Here is a 27,121-nt window from a genome sequence, read left to right as displayed (position 1 = left end):
ATATTAAGTGTGAATCAGTGAGTGAGGTCATCCTGAGGATATCTAGAATCAGAAGAAAGTCAGGATCTTGGGAACTGATCTGATTTTAATGCACATAAGTAGAGGTGGTAAGGCTTCTTTTTGCACTTGGTGTAGTGAAGTATTGACAAGCTCGCATGAACTCTCCACCCTGGGCGTAAATAATTACAAAGGGAATTGATTTTGAATCACGTTTTATATGTTGAAATGTACCGCTTATGAAGTACAGTGCAACATCTGGTATGGAGCATGTCTTCGTTAGCACATCAGCATTTGAGTTGGAGTCCTGGCTGTGCTTTGGAGGCATCTCTGCATACTGCACTTTGGTTCCTACAGCAGCATGGTCTCTGGACACGTCCTGTCTTCCTTCCAGATGAAGCTAAACTAGGAGGTGCCAGCCATTGATAGTGTTTGGTCCGTGGGACCTGTCCCATGGTCCCCAGCTAGCCCTAAGTAAATTCCCTGTGATCTCTAATGCCATTTTGCTCTGTAAATCTGCTCCTTTTGCACTCCAGTCTCGGTAACACAGACACAGTGGTAGGCCAGGCTGGACCCTCCGGCTCAAGGACCCAACCTCCAAAACCTATTACTTCTCAGTGGAGTTACAGCCACCTGGAAGACCATGAATGTGCCCATGTCATTATTTTATCTGATAATTTCCCCCACCATTGGCAAATTTCTATGATTTAGACCTTCCTGTGGTCTAGGCTTACCACCCATTGACTGTACACAGTTTTTGGTGTTCAAAAGCCCTTAACGATGACCCCAGACCCTTGGTTCCCCCACTTCCCTTATGCTGGCTGACAGCTGCCTTTTCCCAAGAGCATGCCTGGTGATTTATCTGTGTTAGGTGAGAAGAGGTGATGCAAAGAGATCACTTACAGCGTGCTCCGAACATGGCGAGGCTGATGCTTTTCCTGATTACCTACAGGGAGTCCTTCTCTCTAGGGCTCTTCACCAGGAGAGCGCTGCAGCATGGTGCCTTCTGCTCCTTTGGCTGGAAAACACCACAGCCCTGCCTGCTCATCCATGCCCAGGCCCAGCTTTCTCTTCTGCCAGAAATTGTGTGTTTGTGCCCTCTAAGGCCACTCTGACAGCAAGAATCAAGAGATGGCCTTCAATTTGCCTGTCCATTCCCGTGCTGCTTCAGAAATGGTGCTTGCTGGAGTTCAAAGGATAGCTGCAAATATTGAGGGCAGTCGCTACTTTTAAGGGTACCATTAAGCCATCGTGCTCTTTCTCATTTCCTTTCCCCAGCGCTGCAGAGAGTTGCTACTTAGCTGGGATTTTCCAAATAGCCTAATGGAGTTAGCCATCCAGAGCCGGTGACTTTCTGTGCATAGAGAGCATCTAATTCTCTTAAAGCCCATGGCAAATCCCAGCATTATTTCCTATGCAGATGACTGCTACACAGAAGCAATTAGGAAGATAACCAGTATCTTCTCTTTCTCTCTTCCATTTTTAAAGCTGCAGGGGAAAGTGGCAGTATTTTGGTTACAGATAAGTATAAACCAAACCCTAAGGTGTTGGCAACCCAAAATACTTGCATGTTTCAGCTTTAAACTAGCATCTAGATTTGTATCTTGGATATGGTCCCTGGCTTTACTTCTTTGAATAGTAAATCTTTTTCACAGTTTGAACTGTGAATATAATTTAGCATTAATGTACCGTATATGTCTTTGAGATGGCCGAAAGGGACAAGTTATGTATCTGGGCTGGAGCAGAAAGACGTATCACCACACTGGCAGGATCTTTACCGACAGAACAGTAAGTCCAGGAGTCTAAAACTCAGGAGACCTGGAGGATATTTAAGTCTGGAAGCATGAAGCATGTGGCATCTAGTGGTAGCTGCTCCAGATGTATGTAGATCATGAGAGATGTTTCAGGTGTGCACATGGGGTGCAGCCCTGGGGTGGTGGAGGAGGCAGAAAAGCATCTACTGCAAGGAACCATTTTCTGCAGGCATCCTGCTAGGGGTGCAGCAGTGGGGAGATCCTGGTCCTGTGTCAAGGTTACTCATTGGGTAGATTATTCTACTTTTCGGCTGTGGGAGAAAGAGAGAGGAAAAGGTTTTCCCTTTGTAGAATTGTTTATAGTTAGAAAGCTGAGCAGCAGTTCTCAGCATTATATGGTCATGTTAAGTTATGGTCTGTTTTCCCTTCTGCTGCCTCACTTGAGAACGAAGGAAGGAATTAGCACCCGCTCGATCTGAATGGTAAAATTAATCATGGCTGCGATTCAATATGGGCAAAGCAGCTAAACATTTCTGTGCTATTTTTAAGTTTGGATCTGAAACGCAGAGTATATGAAACCCAATATAAGGGCTGAATTTCTGGGAGCAACTTCGTTTCCAAATGTGAATGTACCAGAGTTGCCAGGAATTGGAGAATAGGTGCAGACAGGCGAGCCTATTTTTAAAGGATAAAAAGTCCCTCTATTATTTCGCAGTTGATCTTAGCTGTTGGTGGTGAGAGTGAGGGATGACCGAGGTCAGAACAAGGCAGATGACCCAGGTTTGGTTAAGTTTGACCTGTTATTTTCCAATGTAGTCTGTGTTTTTCTCAAGGACTGGCTAACTGCTTGTGCCTCTCCTTCCCGTTTCTTTTTTTCAGGGGGGTCATTATTATTATTATTTCTACTATTACTATTATTATTATTAGTTTGCAGTGGTTTCTTTAGTCGTCCGCGTTGGGCTCTCTCGAGAGCAATGAAAAGAAATCAAAGTGCTTTTGTGAGTTGTGACAGAAGAGTGCAAATAGATTGATTAAAAACGCTGTTTCTTTTTTTAATTTAAACCGAGCGGAGCCTTGTGGGTAATGTGCATAATGTATGCTCGGTGGTAACAAGCTCACTGTGGGGAGAGAGGAGGAAAGTGAGAGAGAGAGGAGAAAAAAAATGGAAGTGGAGCCAGTGTTGTTCTGCCTTTAAACACAAGATTGATTTTACATTTTCCCTGTGTGTCACTTTCATTACTAGCAAATTAATCCTTCTCTCTGAGGCCTGAAACTTATTTCTGGGGTTTCTCATAAGAAAATAGCTTTTGGTGTACTACCTATTCTTAAAAAGGGAGCTCGGGGCTTGGCTACACGAGGAAGTTGCACCCATTTAACCAAAGGTGTAATTTTAAAATTGACCCTGTTACAGAGGTGCAAATGGCTGGCTTATTTTCATTTTGTTTAACGCCGCCGTGCATCTGCCTCTACTGACAGAAATACAGCGCTCAGGAAATGATACAGGGATGCTGAAGAGCGGGTGGGTAGCATCAGCTTCACTAGATGAGAAAAAGTTACCCCTTCATAACTATTGCAACTCGTTCAGATAAAGAAAGCATCCACCGAGACCTGTGGATAGAAGGATCAAGCCCTCAAGGAACCCTGTAGGGAGAGGAGTGGGAGATGTTCCTCACCCTAAAACTGCTCAGCAGCACAACACCACTTTGGAGCATGAGGGTCTGCCCTGCTGCTGGAACCCTCCAGGGCTCAGGGAGCTTCCTGGCCTAATAAAGGGCCAGATTATTGGGCACTCGTTTCCATTGATTTGACACAATTATATAATTAAACCACTGGACTGCCTGAAGCTACAACTATATTGCAAGTTGAGCAAGCCATTTCACCACTGATGGCTTTCTAGCAAAGGTTTTGTGAGGCCACTCTTTCTTTGGTCCTCAGCACCACTCTTCGAAATTCACAGAGCCTTGCTTTATTTCCATTTGAATTATCTGCCATACAGAGAGCTCAGATTACCTTGAGCTCATTACAGGAGGGGTTGAGCTTCTTTGAGGTTGTGGGTTTGGTGGCTTGTTGGTTTTTTTGTTTGTTTTCAAGTTGTGCTTTTTTCAAACCCAGGAGATGCATGCTTGCTGCTATTTCTTTACAGTTGTTGGTCAGTCAGGTCATTCATTGCCTGGTTGGCAAATCCTCTTGCTGCATTGTTTGACTTGTCTGTTATGGTGCTTCTGACGAAGTAAGAGGGCTCTTCTGATCCAGTTTTGGCTCAGAAAGCTGGAGTGTGACCTATTGCCACTCCCTTTGCTGGGTCAACGTTGACACTTTCATTTACATTCACTTTAAGATGAGTAGGTGGGCCACAGCTGTCCCCTCTCTTGGAGGACCACTTGCCAAGGGTGGCTCAGGTCTGTCTGGATCCATAGCACTGCACCAGTTGCTATAACAGGGCTGTGGTCTGAGATCTCCAGCGGCTGACTAACATCTGGGTGAACGCAGCAGCAATTTTTCACCATCGGTTGCTGTCACAGAATGTAAGTGTAAGAGTATGGTCTTCTGGGCTGACTTGAACAGGGTCCTGCAGTCCCATCGACGGCAGTAATTAGCTCGGGAAGGGTGGGAAGACAGGCTTCATCTTTCCTGTTGAATATCAAACAGCACACGAAAATAGCCACTTGCAGCCGCAGCGAAGATTTGCTCCTATCAGTGGAAATCCAGCCTGTTTTATCTGACCATAGGTCAGGTGTTTATTTGGATTAACAAACAAAAGGCATGCCAGATGCAAGGAGGAGAGAGACTGCTTTTAAATCAAAAGGACTCTTATTTTTTTCTTTTCCCTCTGAAAACTCTAGTGGCAGCATTTCAAGATGCTTAGGCTATGTTTCAGTGAAAACGGCTGCCAGCTTTTCCTTTGCTGTGTGGTGGCCAATTCTAATGGAGGATCTGGTATGTGATTAGGCTTCTTAAGTGGCAGGTGGGGGAGTGCATCCACTTACGGAGTTATTGTTAAAATGAGGAGCTTTGGGGACTTCTCTGCAGGAACTCTGGATTGTTGGAAATGTTCCATCTGATTTCTCAAAAAAACGCTCACTTATAGCCTGGCAAACCACAGTCTTTGCTGCTGTCTTTTGGATTTGCTAGAGCCTTGAGCAAGCCATTGGCTTCTCTTTGAGCATACACTTGTTTAAGTACACCTGTGCAGAGCAAAGGGGAAGAAGTGGCTGGGTCGTATTCACTGCCATTCTGACTGACTTGAACTGAAGGGTAGCTGTGAGCATCTGCGGGACTCGCTGCTGCTTGCTAGACACAAGGGCTTGCAGAAATGTTGGACTGATTATCTTCTATGTGAACTGTGGGGTTTATTATTGACCTCATTACACCTGCCTTAGCAGAGGACGAGAGATGTATACATCAGAGAAGTTCAAAAGTCTTCATACCGAGACCAAGCTCCGTTCCATTTAGAATAATTTGCAAAAAAAAAAAAAATCCCCCAAAAGTATTTTATGGGAAGAAGTGATATTAGTCTGAATGCCTGCTCATATTTGCAAGGTTGTCAGTGTCACTTTTAGATACGCCGTGCTCTACCCAGTGGATTTCTGAAAGAACGTGTCATTTGGCAAGCCCTGGCTGATGCAGAGATGACCCAGAATGGCAGCAGAAGAAAGCAGAGTGTCCATGCAGCAGCAGGCGTGTGGGTTGGTGCCTGGGAGTGGGAGCAACCTGTCTCAGAGGGGCTTCAGAAAGGCAAGGGCTGCTGTGGAGCAAGAGCACAGGCAGAAGCAGAGCCGAAGGGCTCACACTCCACAGGATTTGCCCTCAGTAGTGCTGTTTGTACCTGGTACGATATAAAGCGCGTCTTTTCCCGCTACCGAATGCATCGGCATTGCAAACGAGGGAGAAAAGATAAAGATGAACATCACAGAAGTTGGAGGGAGGGAGGAAGGAATTTATGCTGTCTTGTTTATCAAGAAACAGAATTTCACTGGGACACAATACCAAACTACAAGCGTATTATCCTCTTGCCTTTCTAGCTCCAGCGCCAGCTCTTTTCTTTTCCAGGTGAGGCATTATTGTGTTAATACTTGTAGGAGGAGGGAAGAAATGAGTCCAAGTGCCCCTGTTTGAAACGTCCTATCAGCGCATAAAATATGTCTGCGGATTTGAGAATTACGCTGACTTCACAACAGTAAATTTCAGATAAATAATTTATCTCCTGCAAACACATTTCTGTGCTCTTACACATCCATTTGTTTCTGGAAAGCGGCGGGGGCGATGGGGAGGCAGAAGCGATTGGTGCTCGCTGGGGAACTTCCCGCGGTGCCGCCTGTAGCTTGGGTGTTGTTGGCCGCTGGAGGTAAGGTTTTGTTCTCGCGGCCACCAGCTCCCCCGCCACAAATAAAGCCATTTTGGAAACAAGAGGCACCTTGAGCTAAAACTGGCATTTCTCACCGTATTGGCAGATCCAGCCAGCAACTGTTGATTTTAAATGTTTAATGAGCAATATGTTGCTGATTCTGGTAATAATGTTGTGTTTGCCTAACCTTTCTCGGTGTGCTCCCTTCTGCTGTACCGCTGGCAAGTTTCCAGGAGAGAAGGAAAGGGAAAGAAAATAAAAACCCATGGGGAAGGTTGAAACAGGGCAGAGAGAGGGGGAAGATTGAACGACTTAAGGAGAAGGGGCATAAAAGGAAGGGGTAGAGCTTAATTAAAGGGAAGAGATTGCAGCAGGATATTGATGCCATGTCAGTATTAACCTGGGGATTGCAGAGGAAGATGATTTTTCCCTGCAGAGGTATTCTTATTCATACTGAGGGTATTGGAAAAGAAAGGCTGGTTACTAGCACAAGACGGGCAGGAAGAGCTGCGTGGAGCTGAACCCAGGACCACGGTGTCTCCTGAGAGTTGAGTCAGCTGGTTAAAAGCAGATGAATCGAAAGAGAGTAAGCTTTGTATAAATCAGTAAGATGTGCAGTTACTTCCACGCCAGGCTCATACAAGGCTCCCTCTAAAGACTGTCAGCAGTGTGCTGTATTTTTTCCAATTTGTTTTTGTTCGACCTGTGGCTGAAAACCCTGAGTCATTCAGTATAACCCTGTTTGGCACTGGGTAAAGAGGTTTATGTGCATGTGTAGGTATTTCAGGATACGAACGAGGCCTTCTAGACCAGTGGAGGTAGGAACATGCAATGGAAACGAGAAAAAGGCTGCTTTTTTAGTAGTAAATGGGTGCTGCATTTGCTGCTGTGCTCATCCTAGACAAGATCCTGCCTCTGCTCATGTGAATACTGACCATGAATCTTGCTTGCTGTAGAAGACCCAAGCTCTTGCTTAATTTATAACATGACTTCTGTGCTAGGGAAAGCACAAGACTGAAAACCCTGGCAGCTGAAGCCTTCTGTCTTCAGGTGTGGGGCAGCAGGGTCAAACACTTCCCCCTCCCTCTGCCTCTAGTGTGAGTTATCCAGAGAGTTATTGTGCAAAAACTGGAAGGTTTTTGTAATATTTTGATTGGGCTCTTGAGTGAGACCAGGCATTTTCTCATCTTTTAATCATTACCTGTTTGGCTGATGCTTAAATCGATGACTGCATGTCGAACACTCACTGCCCTATTAGAAAGCCTCTTCTTGTTTTACATAATGGCTTATTTATTGCTTCCATTGTATGTACAGTACCGTCTATATTGTCCAAAAGGGAGATATAGATACTAGGTCATACGTGGTGAAGGAGGATTTTTCTCTTTTTAATGAGGGGAACATCAGCTTTGCAATGCTTGTTATACTTTCGTTTCCAGGCTGCTGCATACAAATTGTTAGATAAAATTGACCACACACCAATGCTGTGTATAGAAAAGCGTGTGCTGGGACACTGGCAGACAGAAGCAGAAAGCAGCAGGACTCGGAGGATGTGTCCAAGAGCAGCCCTGCCAGAAAAGGGGCAGTGGTCCACCCAGGCCACTGTCTTTCCTCCAGCAGTGAGAGAGGGTTAAGAAGAAGACGGTGTCCTTGATTTTATAGCTGCTTGACTGATTGTTTGCCTTTCATGGGATAACCTACCACCTCCTTAAGTTACTTGCTTCCTTGTTAAAAAGCGAGCGCGAGCCGTGGATGTATGTTCCACATTAAATTTTCCATTTTTAAGGGCAAGTATGCATGGGATTGCTGGAATTACCTTCTCTCTCTACTTTTTACTACCTCTTTTACACCACCATTATATCTTCTGTTGTTTGCCTGCTTCTTGATAAACACCCTCAGGATCGAAGCTGGTACGCGCAAAAGATTTTTTTAGTTAGCCTTCAGCTTTCCACCAGGGTCCTCAAGTACAAGTAGATGCAGACCCTTACAGGTTCAAATCAAACACATCTTCAGTAGGTCATCTTCAAGGAAATTTCCAGCAGCCGTGCTCTTCCGCAGGTGATGCTCTTTGGTGTCAACACCTCCCAGTGATTTCTCTTTAGCTGTAGCACAGTCCGTTAGTTGCAGGGGATTTTTTTTTGTTGTTGTTGTTCTGTTTTGTTTCTCCCTCTCTGGTTTAATTCCCTACGGCTTTGAAGTGGAAGAACCTTTTCCACCCGTGTGGTGTGAGATGGGATTGTCTGTCTTGGAGCAATCTCCACATGTTTGCCATATAACAGGCAACGATAGAAGCAAAACAAAGCTGCAAATACAAGAACTCTTCTCCCGTTCAGTATTCCTCTGTGAATGTTTTTTGTCAGTGCAGTAGCTCGGATGAGTTACAGTTGGGTTTTGGTCATAGACAGAAATATGAGTGGAAGAAGAAAAGAGTTGGAAGTTATGAAAAAGAATAATAGGGCAAGAGGAGGAGGGAGAGAGGGTAAGAGGAAGAACTGATAAGGCAAAAAGAGGTACGTGAACCGGAGGGAAAAAAAGGGTGAGAAACTAGAAGCAGGGGGGTGATGTGTCAAAAGCAGGAGAGATGATGCAGACCTCTGGGATGGCAAGGTCTGAGACTCGTGAGTTTTTCTTGGCAGGGCAGAGCCCTGCAGAATTCAGTATAACCTCTAGCAGGGCCCTTCAGTTTCGGGCCATATAAACAGAGGGAGGTTTATTGCGAATTCTGGTTAATAACTTTCTCAAAGGGGAAAACTCCTGTATTCTCTTTGAAATACAGTTTCTTGTCTCATAAATTGAAACAGCTGTGACTGTTCCCTCTGCACACAGAGATATTTTTTTTCATCTTTTTCCTTTTTTGCTGGGTGTATGCATGTGATTTTGCTTAATGATTTTTCCCCGCAGAAGGGCCCCAGAATGTGGTGCTGTATACAGGCTTGTGATCAGTGTCTTTGCACAAGCACAAGGAAAACGCCTTGGGCATTTTCTGCTTTTAGAGAGGAACAAGTGTTAGGCTATTAGTCTGAATCTAACTTAGACTGCATTTCTCCTGAGAAAACTCGATAGGAAATCCTGCAGCCTCATTCCCTAGAAAGGCCCTTGCCTAAGCCGAGATTCAATCTATCGCCTGCCCTCAAGTCCTGGGGGTGGAAGGGCTGTTAGCACCTTCCCAGCTCCATGCAGACAGCAGAGGAGGGATTACAGGTGAGCATCCCCATTGCCAGCATTGTTCCCATGCCATCTTTTAAGGCTGCATGGGGCTGGTGATGGGCGCTACAGTGCAGGTGAGGGCTGGGCTTCCTGCCTGGAAATGGAAGTGAGGCCATCTCCCTCCTCTGAATGCTCTCTGCCAGCATCAACCCATCTCTAACTCCGAGGGCTCTTAAATGTTTGCTCTTTCTTTTTCTCTTAATTGAAAGAGCAAGGCTTGCCTTTAGGCTACTGCAGAAATCATCCACTCTTGTGGATGACTGAGTGAACAGAAAGACAGACGGGGAGTCAAGCCCTCCTGCCTCCAACTCGCTGCCTGCTCCACGTTGAGGTGCTCGAATCCCGGAATCATTAGGCAAGTGATGTATGAGTTAACACAATACGCTGGCATGAGCAGCGTGTGCAAATGTCCATAGGAGGCTCAAATTCAGAGGGCTATATGTCAGCCTTCAGCCAATTTCTGTTTGGCAGGGGCTCAGGAAGGATTGTGATTTAAGTGAAGAAACACCAAGGCAGATGTCTCAGTCTCTCGTTCCTCCAGCTCTCTGCTATGACTCTCCACATGTGCCTCCAGCTGGAAGAGGAGCAGGGAATAGAAGAACCAGGGATTGGCACCAAACTTTCCCTCTCTATCCCTAGCCTCCACTGTCAAAGATCACGGGGACATCTTATCTACCTCCCTACCGACTTGTATGTCCCATGGATGTATACACACCATGTAAGTGTCAGACTCTCAGTGACCCTGCTGGCAGCCTTGGGTTGCATGTGAGCAGCAAAATTGTTTGCTACAGATCAATATCACTCAAATACATCTGAAAGAGTCAGGGCTCGGTAACCCCCTGTATGTTGTACTCCCAGCCTACACTAGATACTTCCCTCACTGCTTTTCCATGGTGATTCACTTTGCCTAGACTAACCCTCTGCACCCCCTCACTTTTTAATCAACCTTTAATCTATACCTCATGCTCTTTAATCTGTCTCATTTCCTTATCTATTTCTTTTTCCGGCAGTCTTCTGTCTCCCAAACCATCTTCTTTATGCCTTTTTATTTCTTATTTTGTCTTGATAGTTCTTCCCCGGTTCTCCATTCTCCTTCCTTCTCTTTTCTTCCCTCTCCTTCTTGCTCTTTGCATCCCCCTGTACATGTAAGCTCATATTGCCTGAAAATTATCTCAGGACCTTCTGTTCTTAAACCAGAGGGAAAAAAAAAATAGTCTGTAGGTGAATTTACCATTTTAATGTAGTTAAAAATCCTCCCCTCCATCACCCGTTCTGAAATTGCAGACTGCTGAGATTAGTGGCATAAAATCCCACCAGGATATTGACATAACCTATAAGCTGGGAAGTTGTTTTAATCAAACCCAGCATCCCACTTGGAATGCTGGACTTAGAAATACAAGGACAGCACTTTCGAGAGTAGCTGAGAAATAAGAAAATAAGTGTTTGGGGAGAGGGGGTTTGAAAATCATTTTTTTTTATTAATTTGAAATCTTGTGGTCAGAAGTTTCAGGGTATTATTTTTTTTTTTCCATTGAGTTCTTGCCTACACAGAGTGCTCGGATGGAGTATTGGTATTGGAGAGGTGATAAAAAGGAATTCGATTGGGTGGCTGGATTATTAAGAGGGGCTGTTATCCAGTAAAAGTGTCAGAGACCTCAGCCCACGGGGCATGGATGATTACTGTGGATGAATTCCTGGTCCTTGGAGGCCAGGTGGGAGGGCACGGTTGTCGTGTTTCCCCCACACACACGCACTCCCTGAAAAATTTAGGGCAGCCTTGGATGAGGCACTCATAAAAGTGTCTGTTTGGGAAGCAGTGAACCAAAGAAAGAGCGGATGGTAGCCAAAATGATTTGTCAGTCTCGATCTCACGAACCCCACCTCTCCCTGTGTCCCTCCCGTTGGTTTCTAAAGAGGCAGTCTTTGTCTGCGGTCTGTGTGACCGGCATCCCCAGATCAGGACAAGGTATCCACAAGCCATTGCAGATGCCTCCAGTGGCAAATCTGATAGAGGAGAAGGCACAGCAGGAAAGGAGAGGTGATGGAAATCTGTGTCCTGTGGTCGGCACCTCTCCCCCGTGCTCCCAGCTGGTGCCCACCAGCTCTCACCGCGCTGTCACCTTCTCCTAATGCCCAGACCTGTTACTAGCTCAGCTCTGCGAGGTGTGCGTCCTCTCCGACCCACATCCACAGCCCAGAACAAGACCAGCACTTACCAGGGTTAAAAATGAATACGCACAGAATGTCCCCTTTCTCTAAACTCACGCCCTGATGATACAGCCCCTGAGGGGAAGGCTTTTCGGCGCACAGACAGCTGGTTTGCGGCTTTCCCTGAAGAAGAGCGTGGGGGAGGAAGGTCCAGCCCAGCACCTAGCCCTTCAAATGAAGTGACTTGTCAAGTATGCAACTGTGGCTGCGATCTGAGAAGCAGTAAATTTAGCAGCACTCACTTCCACTGACAGCCTGTCATGTGCTTGAAACATAAATAGTGGTGGAGACAAATCACTGCTGTTTTCCTATTAAGCTTTGGCCCACTGGCCTCCTAGCTTGCCAGCAGCATTTCTACCTGGTCTGCCGCCGTGCCTCGTCTCAGGGACAGATGTGCCTCCCCGCTGCAGGCTTTGGGAGAGTCAGGATGGGAATTATCATGCTGTTATTTCCTCAGGTGTCCTTGGTGTCAGGGTACTTGCTCATCAGCTGATGGATTTTTCCCTCGGGCCGTGCGCTGGCGGTCCCTCCTCCCGGCACCCAAGGTTGAGGGGACACGGACCCTCTCCCTAGAGTTCTCACCGATCTCACCCCTGCCCCTGCTTTCTTCCATGTAGCCTTGCAAGGTCGTGCTGATGGAGTAAATGAGGCACTGATTTGAATAAGAGAGTGGAGGTGACATTTTCCAGTGCACCTGAGTGACTTGCAAGCACAAATGCCATCGAAAGCCACTGGGTCTTGTCCTGTTAAAGCATTTAGAAGCTTTTGCAAGCCCTGCTCTCAAGCATTAATTATTATATAACCATTTAATAAAACATGCCGTCAGAAGCTTACATTAATCTTTACAGAGATGAGAGACATCCCTCAGTGCTCTAAATTGGTGAATGCGGAGCAAACGGACTCAGCACATTTCCCCGTCTTCCCTCTCTCTTCCCAGGTGTGATCCCTCTTCCCCTCTCTCCTCGAGGAAGATGAAATCATGCCAGTGATTAAGGTGGCCTGCTCCGCGTTGCTTTAATTAGAACAACTGCTGCTTTAGTTATGGTGAAGCTCTCACCGGTGCACAGTTGCAAAGGCACGCTAATGAAACCCCCCGCCTCTTCGGGAAATTCGCAGAAAGGAGCCAGGGAGTGCTCCAGATAAAATGAATGGCTTTTCCTGCCCCCTTTGGTCAGTGCCCTCGGGCTGCCTCTGGTTCCTGTAGGCTGCACTCCCTGCTAGGGGCTCGTGGCAGAGCAAGGGGCTGGGCTCCCAGAGGAGAGAAGTGTGTTCGGGGACAGGGGAAGGGAGAGGGAAGTGGATTCCTGTCCATAATGGATGCAGAGAGGTGAAACCCGGTGAGACACTTCTTTATCAGCATGGTTTGCCATGATGTTCACATGCCAGCAGTGAATAAAGCTTTGAAGTTTCCTGTAAGCATCAGGAAATTGAGACAAAGGTAATGAAATATCTCTTTGGTTTATCCTCTGACCCCACCATAGACTTACATGGTGACATGGAAGAAGTCAGAAACGAGTTGGTTTGAAACCAGTTCTTCTGTTCGTCATCTTCTGCTTTCTCCTTTTCTGATGAACACCCTCTTTTCCCCATTTTCCCGAAGGAAGCCGTGACTCGCAGTAGTGCTGATGCCCAGCAGCTGCCCTGCCAACTGCGAGAGCTGTGTCTGGGAGCTGAAAGAGCAGAAAAGCAGGGTCTGTGTTTCCTCACTGCTTGCCTCCCTGTCCGATTATACAAGCTGCAAGATCAGTCACTGGGCAAATGCCGCCTTCCTCCTTCGCAGTCAGTGCCCTGCAAGTTTGAGAGAGAGCCTCCTTATTCTTTGGAAGGCAAGGGAGTGTCTAACAGCGTAGGAATTACATATCCTGCACTGAAGCAGTCATTTGTCTGGACCAGTATCACTATGAATCAACTGCAGATCCCTCAGCTGACAGCATCACGGGAGCCAGCCCAGCTGATCAGAAGTCCCTGCAGCACGTGAGCCCAGACAGTTTTCCTCCCAGCCCACCCCACTCTGCCCAAAACATCCGCGAGCCTCGCCTCGATACCTGGCAGTGTCAGGCAGTCTCTGTGCTGGATCTAATTGAGAAACATTGCAGCAGGGAGAGTGGTCAACAGGAAAGCAAACAAAACGATTTTTCAAGGAGCTAATCCACCTATACAAATATTGGCGCCAGCCATCACAACACACTGACATGTTTTTGAAAGGGTAAATCTTGCTGAGGGGTGGCTTAACTCTTTGACCCCATTTCCTCAGTTGAAAACTAGAGCTGTGTAAAAGATCAGTGGCGAGATCCAAGCTGATACGGAAATCCCTGGTCTTTAGGGTTTAGTTGTGAACTCGGTGCTCAGAGTAGCATCACTGGAAACAGGGATGAGTTACGGGAATTGCCATCTCGCAGGATTCAAGGGCTGCGTGATCCGGCCATGAAATGTTTGTCTCTGGCTTGCAGAGAAAGAGCCATAGTAACATGTCAGCTTCTAAGGTAATGCTGCTTCCTATTTCAAGTAAATTTGGGGCAGTCTGTCATTTGTCAGGCCTTTTTCAGAGTTTGAGACATAAAAGGATGGAATTCTGTGGGCTAAATTGAATCTTTGTGTTGTTTTATGTATATATATATACATACTTATAATTTTTACGTTAGGTTGAAGTTCTGGGTTCATTCTTACCCCCTCATCCCAAGAAGTGTGAATGGATACGACCCAAGGGAACAAACCCATTATAATTACAAACATGGGAACGTTTCCACGGGTGCCTCCGAAAGCGCTCCAATTGATTCTTGCACAATGGTGCATTGAGCATGTCTTGCTCTGCGGGAGACACACGACTCTTGTAAGGAGCAGAACAAGGACATTTAAAGATGCCACCAAGCACAGACCACCCCTATAGTTCTTACACTGGCCGACTGGCACAGCCAGTACCACTGCGCATCATCACATGAGGTTTCCCCAAGGTCTGGGACTGACATACGGATTTGTAGAATTAAACTCGGGACATTGCAGTCCATCCCAGCTCTCTGCTGGCAGGACAGGTCTTTTCTTTGGTCTTGAGAAGAACTGGTTTTCAAGCTACATGATGATGACAGCATGAGAGCGTTCTCCAAGATGGGAGAACTCACAGGGAAAGGAGCACATGAGGCTAACTGAGAGTAAACCAGGTGACAGAGGATCTCAGTGATTCCTCTAGCTGATGATGATGTCTACCCCATGTTGTTGTAAAGTAACCTCCAGAAAGCAGCAGGCAGGAATTTGGGGATGCAGAAGCAGTGCAGCTATTGTTTTGTTCGTGTTTGTGTGTCATTTTCTTGGCAGTGGAGTTAGGTCGTGATGTTTGGTAGCACCGCCATTACATAACTCACATGGCAGCGTGCAACATTTAGGGAGCATAATATTGTAGCTGTGACATTAGATGACTTAATTTACCTCGTGGCTGATAATTTACTTTGCACATTGGCATCACAGCCAAGTTTTGTGCAAGAGCAATTCAGCCATCAAAAAAATGCTGTTTTGTGTTCATTTAAAAGAGCGTTAGCAAATTTGGGTCCAATTCGGTAAGTAATTTTGAAAAGAAAAAAAAAAAAAAGAGATGGATATTAAAAACATGTATCATTATCTTTGACATGAAGTCATAAAGTCATCTTGTCTTTAGGCAAGAGCGAGTGGGAATTTGGAGACAGAGGCTGCTTTCACCCGGAGGAGTTTTACTCTCATGCTAGATTTGCAGGGTTTGGGGGAACGTCCCCACGAGGCTTGCAGGATTTCTGAGCTCCTGGGGCACAGCCCGTGCCTGGAGAGGGAAGGCAGTCAGCTCTGCACGTAAGGAGAAAATGGGATCACTGCTGAGTAAGGTCCCACGAACGCCAGGGAAAACTATGCCAGGGTGTTTCCTCCTGATCTGACTCATTCGCATTCATGGAGCCGGAGCCGGGCCAGAGCCCTCGCTGGCACTGCACTCGTTTTTTGGTTTATGTGCAATAGCTACAGACCTAAGGGCATGGGAGGCATGAGGCCAGCTTACACAATAAATACCCTGTTGTGCCTTGCTGCCTAAACAGAGTGATTATTGCTTTGCTACATCTGACCCCCCTGCCCACGTCCCTCTGGCAGCGGTTATTTCACAGCTCCCGTTGCACAAGGGAGGCCAGTGCCTCTCTCCATCCTGCACATCTCCCTATTTGCCACCGTCTCTCCTCCACCTTCTGCTCTCACTCTTCGGCTCAGCACATTTCTGTGTCAATAGCTGACCACCATTTTCTCTTTTTCTCGGCCCGTGATGAGTCTCACTTTGTTTCCATTTCTCTCCCCCAGCCTCTGTCCTTCTCTTCGGTCCCTCTCTATTATCTTTCATTTTCTCCATCTATTTGTCTCCGTATCCCACACTGTGCTCATTTTTCTACCTTCCCTCCTCGCTGTAGCGTTGTAGCACTAGCACTCCCTTTGCTCATCCACCATCTGCTGCTCTCCACTGATCTCTTTGCTATAAACAAGCTTCTTCAACTGAGGGACAGAAAAATTGCCAAGCTCATTGGAATCTGTGATGGGCGAGGAGATGGAGGCTGATAAATGAAAACTTCAAAGTTTTGAATTAAAAAAAAAAAAATCTCAGCTAGATGTAAAACAAGAAAATGATGTCTAAGGCTCCCATGGCTATTTTTTGTCTTTCAGAAGCCTTTTCGTAGGGAGTGTGTGGTGCAGAGGGAAGGAGGGAAGTTGGGAGGACAAAGACCTTAAACAATAAATGGACAGTGCAGAGAGAACAAAAACTTCTACTCAATATTGGAAGTTGCTACACACAAAAAAAACTTCAAATGGCGTTTATTGATTTGCAATCTTTTGTTATCCCCTTGCTTCTTGTTTTAGGCAGAGGAGGGCCCAACAAGGACACGTAGCCCCTTCTGCTCTCCCCTTTTCACAACTACAAAGAGCCTTGGAAGAAGAAACAAATGCAGAAGCAGGGTGTCTGATCTTTTCTTCCACATACCAAATGCAGGCAGATAGCTTCAGTGGGCTTGAGCTTCAGTGTAAGAGCACAACTGTATTAAAACAAAAAGGCACTAAAGAAATTTCTGCACGAGAAGGAGCCCAGCATTGGAGGCACAAACGGGAGGGGACGATGGGCACGTGGCAGCCACCTCCGCAATGAGCTGTCTGGAAGCACAGGAAGGGATGGGTGCTCTGGGAGGAAAAGAGCAGCACCTGCATGGGGAGCCCTCTCCTGAACAGCCCCTCACTGGGATGGGGTGGCACCGAACCACACAGAGCAGTCAGAGGACAGCCCTCGGATGGTTTGGGCAGCGGGGTCAGGATTCTGCCCCCTCACTAACACACCCTAGGCAAATATCTGAATGTTATTTGGAACCAAGCAGCTCACTTGCCAGCAGCTAGCAGTCCCTCTCTTCACCTAACAGAGTGTGTTCATTGTTATCTCTACCTGAGAGCATTGTCCCAACCCTCTCCCTCCCCGCTTTGATAAACTGCGCGGCGACAACCATCAGCTTCCTGCCAAAGCTGGCTCCTGCACGGAAACGTTTGTAAATTTACTCCGCGTCTGAAGCTTTGTTTCTTTCCCCCCTGCCCTGCTTTGCCTTGGAGGTTAGAGTTAATACGACTCACCTAATCTGGCTGCCAAGGTGAATTAGTGAAAACATCTCCGCAGCTCTGTGCAAGATATCACAACCTGACATTTTTCTAACACGCCGTGATATATCTTTTCTCTCCCTCTGATGTGTACTATGACACCTCAATCTTATATAAATGCTCTTTGTTGGGAATGCTTAATGTGCTCTTGGGGCGGGGGGGACAGGGCTGCAAGCAAAGGGGTCCAACTTGCAAATGAGCCAAGTCTGGATTTTGTAGGAAAATGGTGATGCCAGGGCTGAAACAGATCTCTGGTGCGGGGGCAAGAACAGAGCTACCACTATTTCATCCGGAGACCGACGGGCTGTCACAGAGGCTTCCCCTGAAGCGTTATGCTCATATCTGAGCCCTGGGGCAGGGTGATGAGGAGCTGAATGGACCTATTGATATCTTTGGTTTCCCTTTAAAACAGATGCCTTCCCTTTCATCCAAAGGATGCTCATCCAAAGAACTACAGAGGGCGAAGCAGCAGCTCATCATCTGTTGGGAAGGGTCATGTGTGGCTGCTGAAAGCCCTTCTGCTGGACATGGGACACGGTTTAGACCTTTAAGTGGATGTGTGTTTATCAGGGAAGAGCCGAAAAATATCTTCCCTTAGGAAAGCGTGTACCTTTTAGGATACTTTCTGGAGCCCCACTGATGCAGTGCTCTGACAGACAGACTTAACAGCACCCCTAATGAGGGTGCCACTCCATTAGAGCTGGTAAGTCACCCTCAACCCTCTTTTCATTACTGTGACAGTCTTGTGACAAGGGCAAATTGCAGGAGAAACAAGTCCCACTTGGAATGAGCCCTGTGTATAAACAAGGCAGAACTGCAGAGCAAATGATTTGCAAAGTGGAGGCAAATTATGTTTTAACCTTTTCTCTGTGAGCCTTTCCTCAGTGTCCGATTAACTTTCCAGTCAACTGGCTGACCTACCAACTGGGCGGGCTGCTGTAAAAGGAGGCGAGTGTTGACCGCCGGCTCAAATTGGGGGTGGCATTTTCAAAGAGAGTTATTAGCAGGTAACAGTACGTTGGAAGACGATCTGGGGATTAAAGGAGATCTCAATCAAAAATGAATCACGCTAGGGTGAAAACACAAACTCTATGTTGGCTGTACAGAGAGCAGCCCGGCGCAGAAGTGATGCGATCCTACGGCTGTGGTAGTTCCTCATCTGAAGTGCCGTGTTCAGTTCGGGGTGTTGCACTTCCAGGAAAACGTGAACTTGTCAGAGAGGTCTAAAAGGAAAGAGCAAGAAGGATCAAGGGTCTACGAAACCTCACCTACAAAGAGAGCTTGAAAGACCTGACACCATTCAGCCAAAAGAAAAAAAAAAAAAAAGGAAAAAAAAAAAAAAAAACATGGCAACAACTAAGGAAGGAACATAAGTGATTTAAAGTTGATAAAAGGCTATTGCAGAGAAGGAGGGAATGATTTGTTCTTTTTTGTCTATAGTGGCTAAGGGGAAAAAAAAAAAAAGCCTTAAATTGCAGCAAAGGAGACTCAGGTCAGACTGCAGGGAAAATGGCTCCAGCGGTAAGGGTGGTGAAGCGGGGGAACAGACGGTCTGGAGAAGCTGCAGAGTCTCTTTTGCTGGAGGGCAGGGCAGGACCATCTCCTTGAGAGGGCCCTTGTGTCATGCTGAGATTAGGGAAGGGGTTTATCATGACTGTACAAGGACTGACCTAACGCTGCTCCTACAGGAGGTAAGATTCCCAAGTATATTCAGGAGTTACTCCAATAAAAAGCACCTGTGAAAACCCTGCCCTTCTTTTTATCCACGAGCTCTCCCCTGGCTCTCCATAGCATCAGCCCCAGGGCACGTCAGAGGGTTGAGAGCAGCGTCCCAGCTTTGCCAGTGGATTACCTTGTAAAATACACAGGTGCCATAGAGCAAGGCCTTTCAGCAGCCTCTTAAGGGGTGGGAAAGCCTGCATCAAAGCTGTTGTAAATTTTAGACGTAGCAATGAGATTTCCACTCACCTGAACAGCTGGTAGGAGTTGGAAAAGGGATTGCTGGTTAGTCCTGCTGAAAGAAAGGGGAAAGCTCGTCTTTGCATGAGTTTAATAGGTACACATGCTGAGTCTCCGTGACGGGGGAAGGTTTTCCCCTAGAATGGTTCCGAAAATTGCCTGGGAAAAAAAAAAAACAAAAAGGCAAAAATAATTGTGTGAAGGACAGTTCTGAGCAGATTGTGAAGTTGCTGAAGTCCCTATCTCTGATGCAGAAGGCAAATGCATGCAGCTGGTGAGTGCAGCCAGCCTGACCTGGCTAATACGCTGCAGTGGACGCGTGCCTGCCTAGTGGGGTTCATTTCTGGGGGCTCGATAGGAGAGGGGGCTTAGCTGCTGCTTTCACTCAGTGCTGCAGAGCCCAGGACGACAGCCCTGTCATCCAGGCCCTGGTTGGACTCCCTCAAGCAAGGGCTGCTGTGAAGTGGGCAGGATTTCAGCAGTGCTCGGCACCCTTTGAGCGGAAATCGTCTTCCGGGCAGAGCTTCACTGGAAAATCTGGCCGCTCTCTTAGGAGCCTGAAAGGGAGCCCTTGTGTGCTGGCCGCCTTTTTTTTTTTTTTTTAAAAAAAAAAAATCTGGCTCTTACCCTTGAAGGCTTGGGGGATGCTTTCTCTACACAAACCCAGGCACGCAGCTGGGGCTGGGGGCTTTGCATGCTGCAGCCCCCCACAAGGAGTGGGGGGTCTCCCATCACAGTGCTGCCACGGTAGTTCATAGTCTTTCCAGGAGGAGCCCTTTTTGTACTTTGCTTTCTGAAGGAATAGCACAGATAGACCAATCCTAATATTTCATGCTTCCCTGGCACCTTTCATCCAGCGACTCCAATGTGCTTTGCATGCGTTAACCTCAGCGCCCTTCCCTGACCGGGAGGTGATGGCAGAGAGGGGCGATTAGCTGCAGTTTACGGGGGGAGAAAGCAATGAGTGCCTCACCCAGGGTCAGGCAGTGAATTAAAAGCACGGCCACAGCCCTCCCCTGGTTCCTGCCCCAGCTGATGCTCAAGTGGCTGCTTTCAAACCTGCCGCAGCGAGGCAGCACGGCCTCAGTGCGTCCTCTCGCGTGGACAGTAGGGGGAGGATTCGTAATGATTATTGGTCTTCGCAGATCAAATTGCACTTTGTTTCTCTCCGTTTGGATGTGTTTAACTGTAGCGTGAGCTGATCGATGACACTTCGGGGTGGCGGTTGCTCCGAGAGACAGAAAGACATTTTTCACAGCTTCGCGGTGCCCAAAGGGCTGCTGACAATACAGCAGCTCGTCTGAGAGCCAGCCACCCCTGACCCAGCACGTCAGCCACAGGCTGACTGACTTCTCGCGGTCACACCACCAAACTTCAGTCTGAAATGGTGAAGATTTTGCTTTTCGGTCTGGACAGCCTGCAGGATGTGCAGCACTTTGCTACCACTTGGATGTTTCCTTCCCCAGTTTTCCAAACCAAGCTTTCAATAACTAAATAAAATGCAAATATCTTGCTGATACAGCTTCTGAAATAACCTCAAAATAGCTCCCTCAATAGCTGTTGTTTATTTGCAGAATCGCTGTGGTGATTGTTCCTCCATAGGAATTCAGCAGAAGACTTCCCCGATCTGTATGCCAGGCAGAGCCACCATCTGTATTTTTCTCTTCTGCAGGCAGAGAGTTTGAAGGTGAGGAAGAGTATCTGGAGATCCTGGGGATCACGCGAGAGCAGTCGGGCAAGTACGAGTGCAAAGCTGCCAACGAGGTTGCTTCAGCAGATGTCAAGCAAGTCCGGGTCACTGTGAACTGTGAGTACCTTACAAGGGGAACAGGTCCATGGGGAGAGCTTTCCTCATGGCCACGGGTGGTGTTAGGATAAACAGAGAAGCCTCTCCAGGTCTAAATTACAGAATCTGAAATGTGGGACACTTACCAAAGGGTATAGTTTGTGCTTTAAGCTTGGAAATACGTCAGAAGAGTGAGGGGAAAAGGGAGAAAGAGAGCAAGAAGCAGTGCACTGCCCCTCTCTCTCCCCTCAGCATGGCTGGCGATGCCTTGTTTTTACTCATTGATATTCGGGAGAACAGTAGCGTGAAGAGAAGCTTCAGCAAGGCAGCAAGGATAGATAAGGTTCAGCCGGCTCAGAGCGAACGCACCTGCCTGCACCCAGTCGGCTCGGCAGCGCTTACACGGGCATCACGCCCCAGGGGCTTGGGGGCACACGTGGGAGAGGCACGAGTCAATGAGAGGGGCCAGAAATGTGACTTTTAAGCAGGCTTCAGGTCATTTGCACAAAGCCCTCCGTGCACCGATGCAGCACAGAGAAGGGTTCAGCCAAAGGCATAACCACACGGCTGGCTGTGTGGCTGGCATCCACACCCCACACCTCCATGAATCCTCGCTGGGTGTTGCTGTAGCGAGTGGACCACATTGGCCATGCCTGCACACACAAGATATTTCAGCCTGCCTTTAGTAGCACAATCCTACGTGTGTGTACATCCACCTCCCTGTTTTTATGGCTCATGTTTGGCATTGGAGTGATTTAAGAGGAATATCCCCACCTGCCTGCGCAGTTCCCCTGCTTGGAGGTTAATACCTCCGCAGCAGGGATGGATAAATGGGACGTGCAGCCTCTCTAGACCTGCTTCAATTTACGCAGACTATTAACTTAAACTGAAATTGGAGATGGTTACAGGCATGTTTCAGAGTGCGTATACGTGCCCTTGATTCATGGGTATGCACTCCCTGGGAGTAGGTTAGGGCAGAGAGCTGACAGCAACAAGTGTCTCAGCTCATCTCAGCCTCGTTTGCCACTCCATGTGGTTTTAGCACCTCTTTATACCATTCTTGCTCTTCTTTTCTTTCTTTCCTTCTGAGCCATCACATCAGATCAACTCTTTTGTCTTGCTTTAGAAGTCAAGGTTATAGGCATTGCTTCTGGGCTCCCTGCAGTGTCTTCAGATTCCACATCATTATTTTTTTTTTGAATTATCTTAGAAAATTGGGTGACAGTAGTTTAATAAAGGCTGCTTCTTGGGCCAAATTTTGCCATTAGTATGAAACTATAGTAGCAGATTTTCTGAACTAAAGCTTTTTTTTTTTTTTCAGTCTAAAGTATCTTTTTCTTTCAAAACCAGCCAAATTTATAAACCTGAGGCATTCCATGAGAACCAGTTAATGTTTTCAAATATTTCTGTGAAGCGTAATTTCAATGATGCCTTTAACATGGTTGAAACAGATTGTTTGTATAAAGTCAGTGTTTGATTTTGACTTTGTTTCAACTCATAGTAGCTATACTAGAGTAATATTTTAAACATTTTTACTGTCACAGCACATGAAAATAAAATGATATGATATTGTAATATTATTACATGGCCTAATTTGTAATGTGCACAAATTATTATTTCCTTCAGGAGAGATCTTTTATTGCCAAGCAAAGGGAAAAACTCAGAGTTCATGAGGGCCCTGCACAGGAAAAAAAATAAATAATTTGGGAAATGAAAGCCAGATATTTGCATACGTCTTTCCTTATCTTGCTTCTTTAAATACACCACCAGCAGTAAAAATTATGAAAATCGCAGTAGGTTTGAAAAATGGGACCTGCCCAACGTGAGGAGCTTCCTGGCCATCTCTTATCATCTCATCTCTCGCTGAGGCTGCAGAGCAGGCAGCTTGTCAGCCCCGACTGCAGGAGAAAGCATCATCTCTTTGCTTTGGTCTCACACTACCACCTTCAGGCTCCGTGAGTAATGGCTCTGGCACACTGCAGACAGGGAAACTGAGGCCTGGGGAAGAGCAGAGGGCAAACCCCAGTGAAAGGGGACCCACTCCTGGCTTCCCCAGCAGCATACAGCCAAACACGGAGCGGCTGTGTTTTTAAGGCTCACAGAAAGGTGCTGTTCATTGCATGACTCATCACATGCGCTGGATTTAGTGAGGTGGAAAAGGTTTTTCTTGCTGCAGACAGCAGGAAGATCTAGTGCTCAAACAAAAAAATCAAAGAAGGATGCTTAAAAAATCACCTTCGCTCTCCTTTTATTACCCCTCCTCCTTTCCAAATTAAAATATTTACGTGAACCCACAGCCTTTGAATGTAGGATCCTATTTATGTACACTTATTAATATTTATGATGTTAGAGGGCGCGCTGCAATATCCCTAAAGCCCTGCATAAAATCCCAATTAAGGTCAGGAAAGGGATCACATTGAGATGGCTAATGTGTTCACAAGAAACTTCTCGCCATACATTTTCCAGACAGAACTATTATTTTTTTTTTTCCTTTGACTGACACCATCCATTTTGATTCTTATTCTTGGCCTTTCCGGGGTGGATACAGACAGCGGAGCTGTATCCTGCAGAGGGAAGGTGCTTTATGGCAGCCTGAGTCTCAGCAGAGCTGAGCTGCAGCCCCAGACTCTCAGAGTATCCAGGCACCCGTGATGGCAGACAAGGCACTTCCTCCCTCTCAGCAGCCAGGTGGAAATAATTCTGCCTTTTAATTTGTAAAGCCTGTCACTTAACATTTCAAACACGGTGCTGAGAGGCACCTACCCTGCCCAGTACCTGGGCCCTGCTCCAGCAGAGCACACCGATGCTTCCCAAGTTTTGTTTGCCCGTGGCACAGCTCTCAGGCTGTAAAATGAGCAGGACTGGGAACACCAGGCTGGGCTGAGGACAGGCTTCACACAGAGCTAGCTTGAACGACCTCCTTCGAGCCTGTGACAAAGCGTGGTGTCCGAAAGGGCTCACACAGGCCTTGTGGCCTCGCACGCCTCAGGGAGGTGTCTCAGCGAGCGGTCTGGCTTTCAAAGTCGCACCCACAGCTCCTGCTAAAGCTCCTCTGTTTTGAGCCGTGAATGTCTTTCTGCCCTCAGCCCTTTCCTTTCTTATTATAGTGTTGATGTTAGACACGCAGGTTGTACAGAAAATAATGTTTGTGTTAGTCTTAAATTCCTACTTTCTTCTTTCACTGCTGCTGCCTTCCTTTACCATTGTGAACATCTTTCTCTCATCTCCTTCCCTCTGATGAGCCCATGTGCACTAGAGAGCCACAGGTAAATATTCATAAATTACATAACTCCATCATTAACCTTAACTCTGCCTGTGTGTGCCTATGCATTTATGACAGAGGGCCAGTAAAGAGAAGCATGCATATGGAGTGGTACTGGCATAATGTATTAGGGGGAGTTCAAAGAGCAGGTGTTCTCCAGGGAAGCAAGAGGTGGATGTGCCACAGCATGCAGCAGCTACAGGCCTCCGCCAGCTCAAATAGTTTGCCTAAGGAAGCCAGCCCTAAAGCAGTTTCACTGTTTCCTTCCATCTGAAAATGCGAGAAGTGACCCAGCGTTTCCTCCCCGCAGACCCTCCCACCATCACAGAGTCCAAGAGCAATGAAGCGGCCACGGGACGACAAGCCTTACTCCGGTGCGAGGCATCAGCAGTGCCCACGCCTGATTTTGAGTGGTACAGGGATGACACCAGGTAAGACCATTAGCCCTCCTTTTCCTTTCTCTTCTTTTCAGTCCAACAGGAGATCCTCAGAGCTGTTATTATCCCCAATTCTTCTCCTCAAGCAAGTTACTCTCCATAAGCCCTATACATTAAGATTGTTCCATCAGCTTATTCAGAGGCAGCATGTTTGGGGCTGGAGGAGGCAATCCTTCCCTGTGCCAGGGATGCTGAAAGAGGTGCTAAATATGGGGCTCTTCCCTTCAAGTCGGTAATGGGCCAATTTGCAATTAAGACATCCGAAGTGTTTTCTTCAAATGTTCGTGCATTAAATGTTCATCCATGATACAGAAAATAAAATAGGCAGCGTTGGTCCCCAGGTAAATAACACCACTCTGGCTGCCTTCATGTGGGGATGGTGCTGCTTGAGGTGTAAGGCTCCCCCCTCTCTGCAACCTGAGCCACCTGGGTTTGCGTGTGAGGGGAAAATGAGAAAAGGCATCTGTCTATTCCTTATACCTGAGCATTTACTTTGCATTTAGAAGTGGTTTTATTATTGCAATTTTTAACCTGACCCACATGTCCAGGCTCAGCAGTGGCTCGCTTTTGTTAAAGCATGCATTAGAATGCCTTAATTGGTGTGTTTCACTAAAAACCTTTTCTCCATCTATAGACTAGCCCTCAGCTGGCCATGGTGCATTCATTTCCCAGTGTAAGCCAGTGCCAGATAAATGCTTCCTCCCTTACCCTCAGCTTTTCTTTCTTCTCCACTACTTTACCAGTGGTATTTCTCTCCACTGTGTTCCTCCTTCCTTTCATTCCCTCCTCCTGCTTTCCATCAGTGCCTCCTTTGTCCTCTTCCTTCTTACATCTGAGCTTTGCCTCCCTCCATCCTCACCCTCCAGCTGGTCCAAATAACTTTGGTTTACCACCCACTCCCTGGGCTGTGATTTCCTCCCCATACACTACTGCCTTTGCACTGCACGCCTCTTCTCCTGTCTTCCCAGGATAAACAGCGCCAACGGTCTGGAGATAAAGAGCACGGGGAGCCAGTCTCTGCTGATGGTGGCCAACGTCACTGAGGAGCACTACGGGAACTACACCTGCGTGGCTGCCAACAAGCTGGGAGTCACAAACGCCAGCCTATACCTTTACAGTAAGTATGGGAGAGGGTGAAAGGGGGTCCAGGTTGCTCTCACAAAGACCAGGCTTGGTAGTAAGCACACAGGGGCACAAAACTCAGGAATGATCTGCTTGCCAACGCCCTGGGACCTCCAGCTGGGAACTGACTACTTCAGACACATACGTGTTCATATTGACAGTGAAACAAGAACACAGACAAATTAAAATGTTTACGGTCAAGCCCTTTGATCGACTTTCTTTGCTGAAGTCAGGTTTTGTTAAAGTAATAAAAACGTGTTTGTTTTAAGGCTGGAACCAAAGACCCCGTTAGAATGACAGGCCTTTTAATAAGGAGAGGAAAGGCCGGGGCTCGGAGGGTCTGTGACAGCTGAGAAATGACAAGTAATTCAGAGAGATGGAGAGACTAGCCACTGAGCCTGAGGAGAACAAGAGAGTCAAAAAAAAAAAAAAAAAAAAAAGGAGAGAGAAATGAGTTTGAAAATAGGAGGAAAATGGAAAGGAAAGAAGTGGGATAAGACAGAGTGATTTAAGGGGGCATACTATAGGGAACATGGGGAAAAAGGTAATCAGCAGATGAAATATTGAACAAAATTCCTGGGATCTCATGCTGCTACCTTTCAATTACTGAGTTTACAGCAGTAAACATAAAAGGGTGGAAGCTGGGACTACACCAAACTCCAGAACAGAATTACCTGCTGAGTCTGAATTTTGCAGCTGGTTCAAAACTTACCCTAAACAAAGACCCTGCTCCTTTTCTCCCACCCATGTACATGTATAAACTGAGGTTTATTCAAAATCCAGTTCTGGATCCTAGGCACAGCACTTGGACTCAGCTTACAATGCACATTATTATTGCCACCAGAAATAGACTGCAGCAGAGTGACCCACTCACATGAATGCACCCAAAGACCAAGAAGTGACATAGGGTTATATTCCTCTGATGTTTCCACACTGAATTAAAACACTCAGGCCATGACCTGCATGACCTTTTAAACAGGAAAAAAAAAAAAAAAAAAAAAAAAGAAAAGAAAAAAAGGAAAAAAAAAAGATAAACTATGCAAAGCTGTCTAAATATGAGAAGCAGTTTAGTCTAGTTTCTGCTGTGTGTGGTCAGATTACTGGAAGCACCAGGGAAAATAAAAGGTTTTTGGTCTGTTTTTTAACAGATGTAGTGGAAAAGGATAAAACCATTGGTGTTCTGTGTTTACCACCTCTGGATTTATTACAAGTGCAATTTGAATTATTGCAAGATTTAGGAGTGTTCTACAGTTTATTTTTTTTAACTAAAGAATCAGCTTTATCATAAAATAATATATCTTTGATTTCCTGCAGCATTTGGTCACAGAAACAAAGCAAATTCCCACTTTGAAATTCTTTTCACCCTGGTCTTGTGACTGTCATGAGATTCAAATAAAATCCTCAGGCAGCAAT

General features: G+C 46.6%; 1 protein-coding gene across 2 annotated transcripts in view; it reads left to right on the top strand.

The window, feature by feature from the left end:
• LSAMP (limbic system associated membrane protein) overlaps positions 1–27,121 on the top strand; it is a gene marked incomplete at both ends in the record, with an annotated part of 258,766 nt that overhangs the window by 213,986 nt on the left and 17,659 nt on the right. For both annotated transcript variants that reach the window (XM_084306421.1, XM_084306420.1), the window contains 3 exons: positions 20,778–20,908; positions 24,460–24,580; positions 25,555–25,703. In XM_084306421.1, the coding sequence (XP_084162547.1) occupies positions 20,778–20,908; positions 24,460–24,580; positions 25,555–25,703 (401 nt within the window). The remainder of the gene's footprint in view (positions 1–20,777; positions 20,909–24,459; positions 24,581–25,554; positions 25,704–27,121) is intronic.

The sequence above is a fragment of the Netta rufina genome (genome assembly GCF_964035555.1).
Source record: "Netta rufina genome assembly, chromosome: 1".
Classification (NCBI taxonomy): domain Eukaryota; kingdom Metazoa; phylum Chordata; class Aves; order Anseriformes; family Anatidae; genus Netta; species Netta rufina.
The sequence above is the reverse complement of the archived record's forward strand: the minus strand, read 5'-3'. Positions and strand labels throughout refer to the sequence as shown.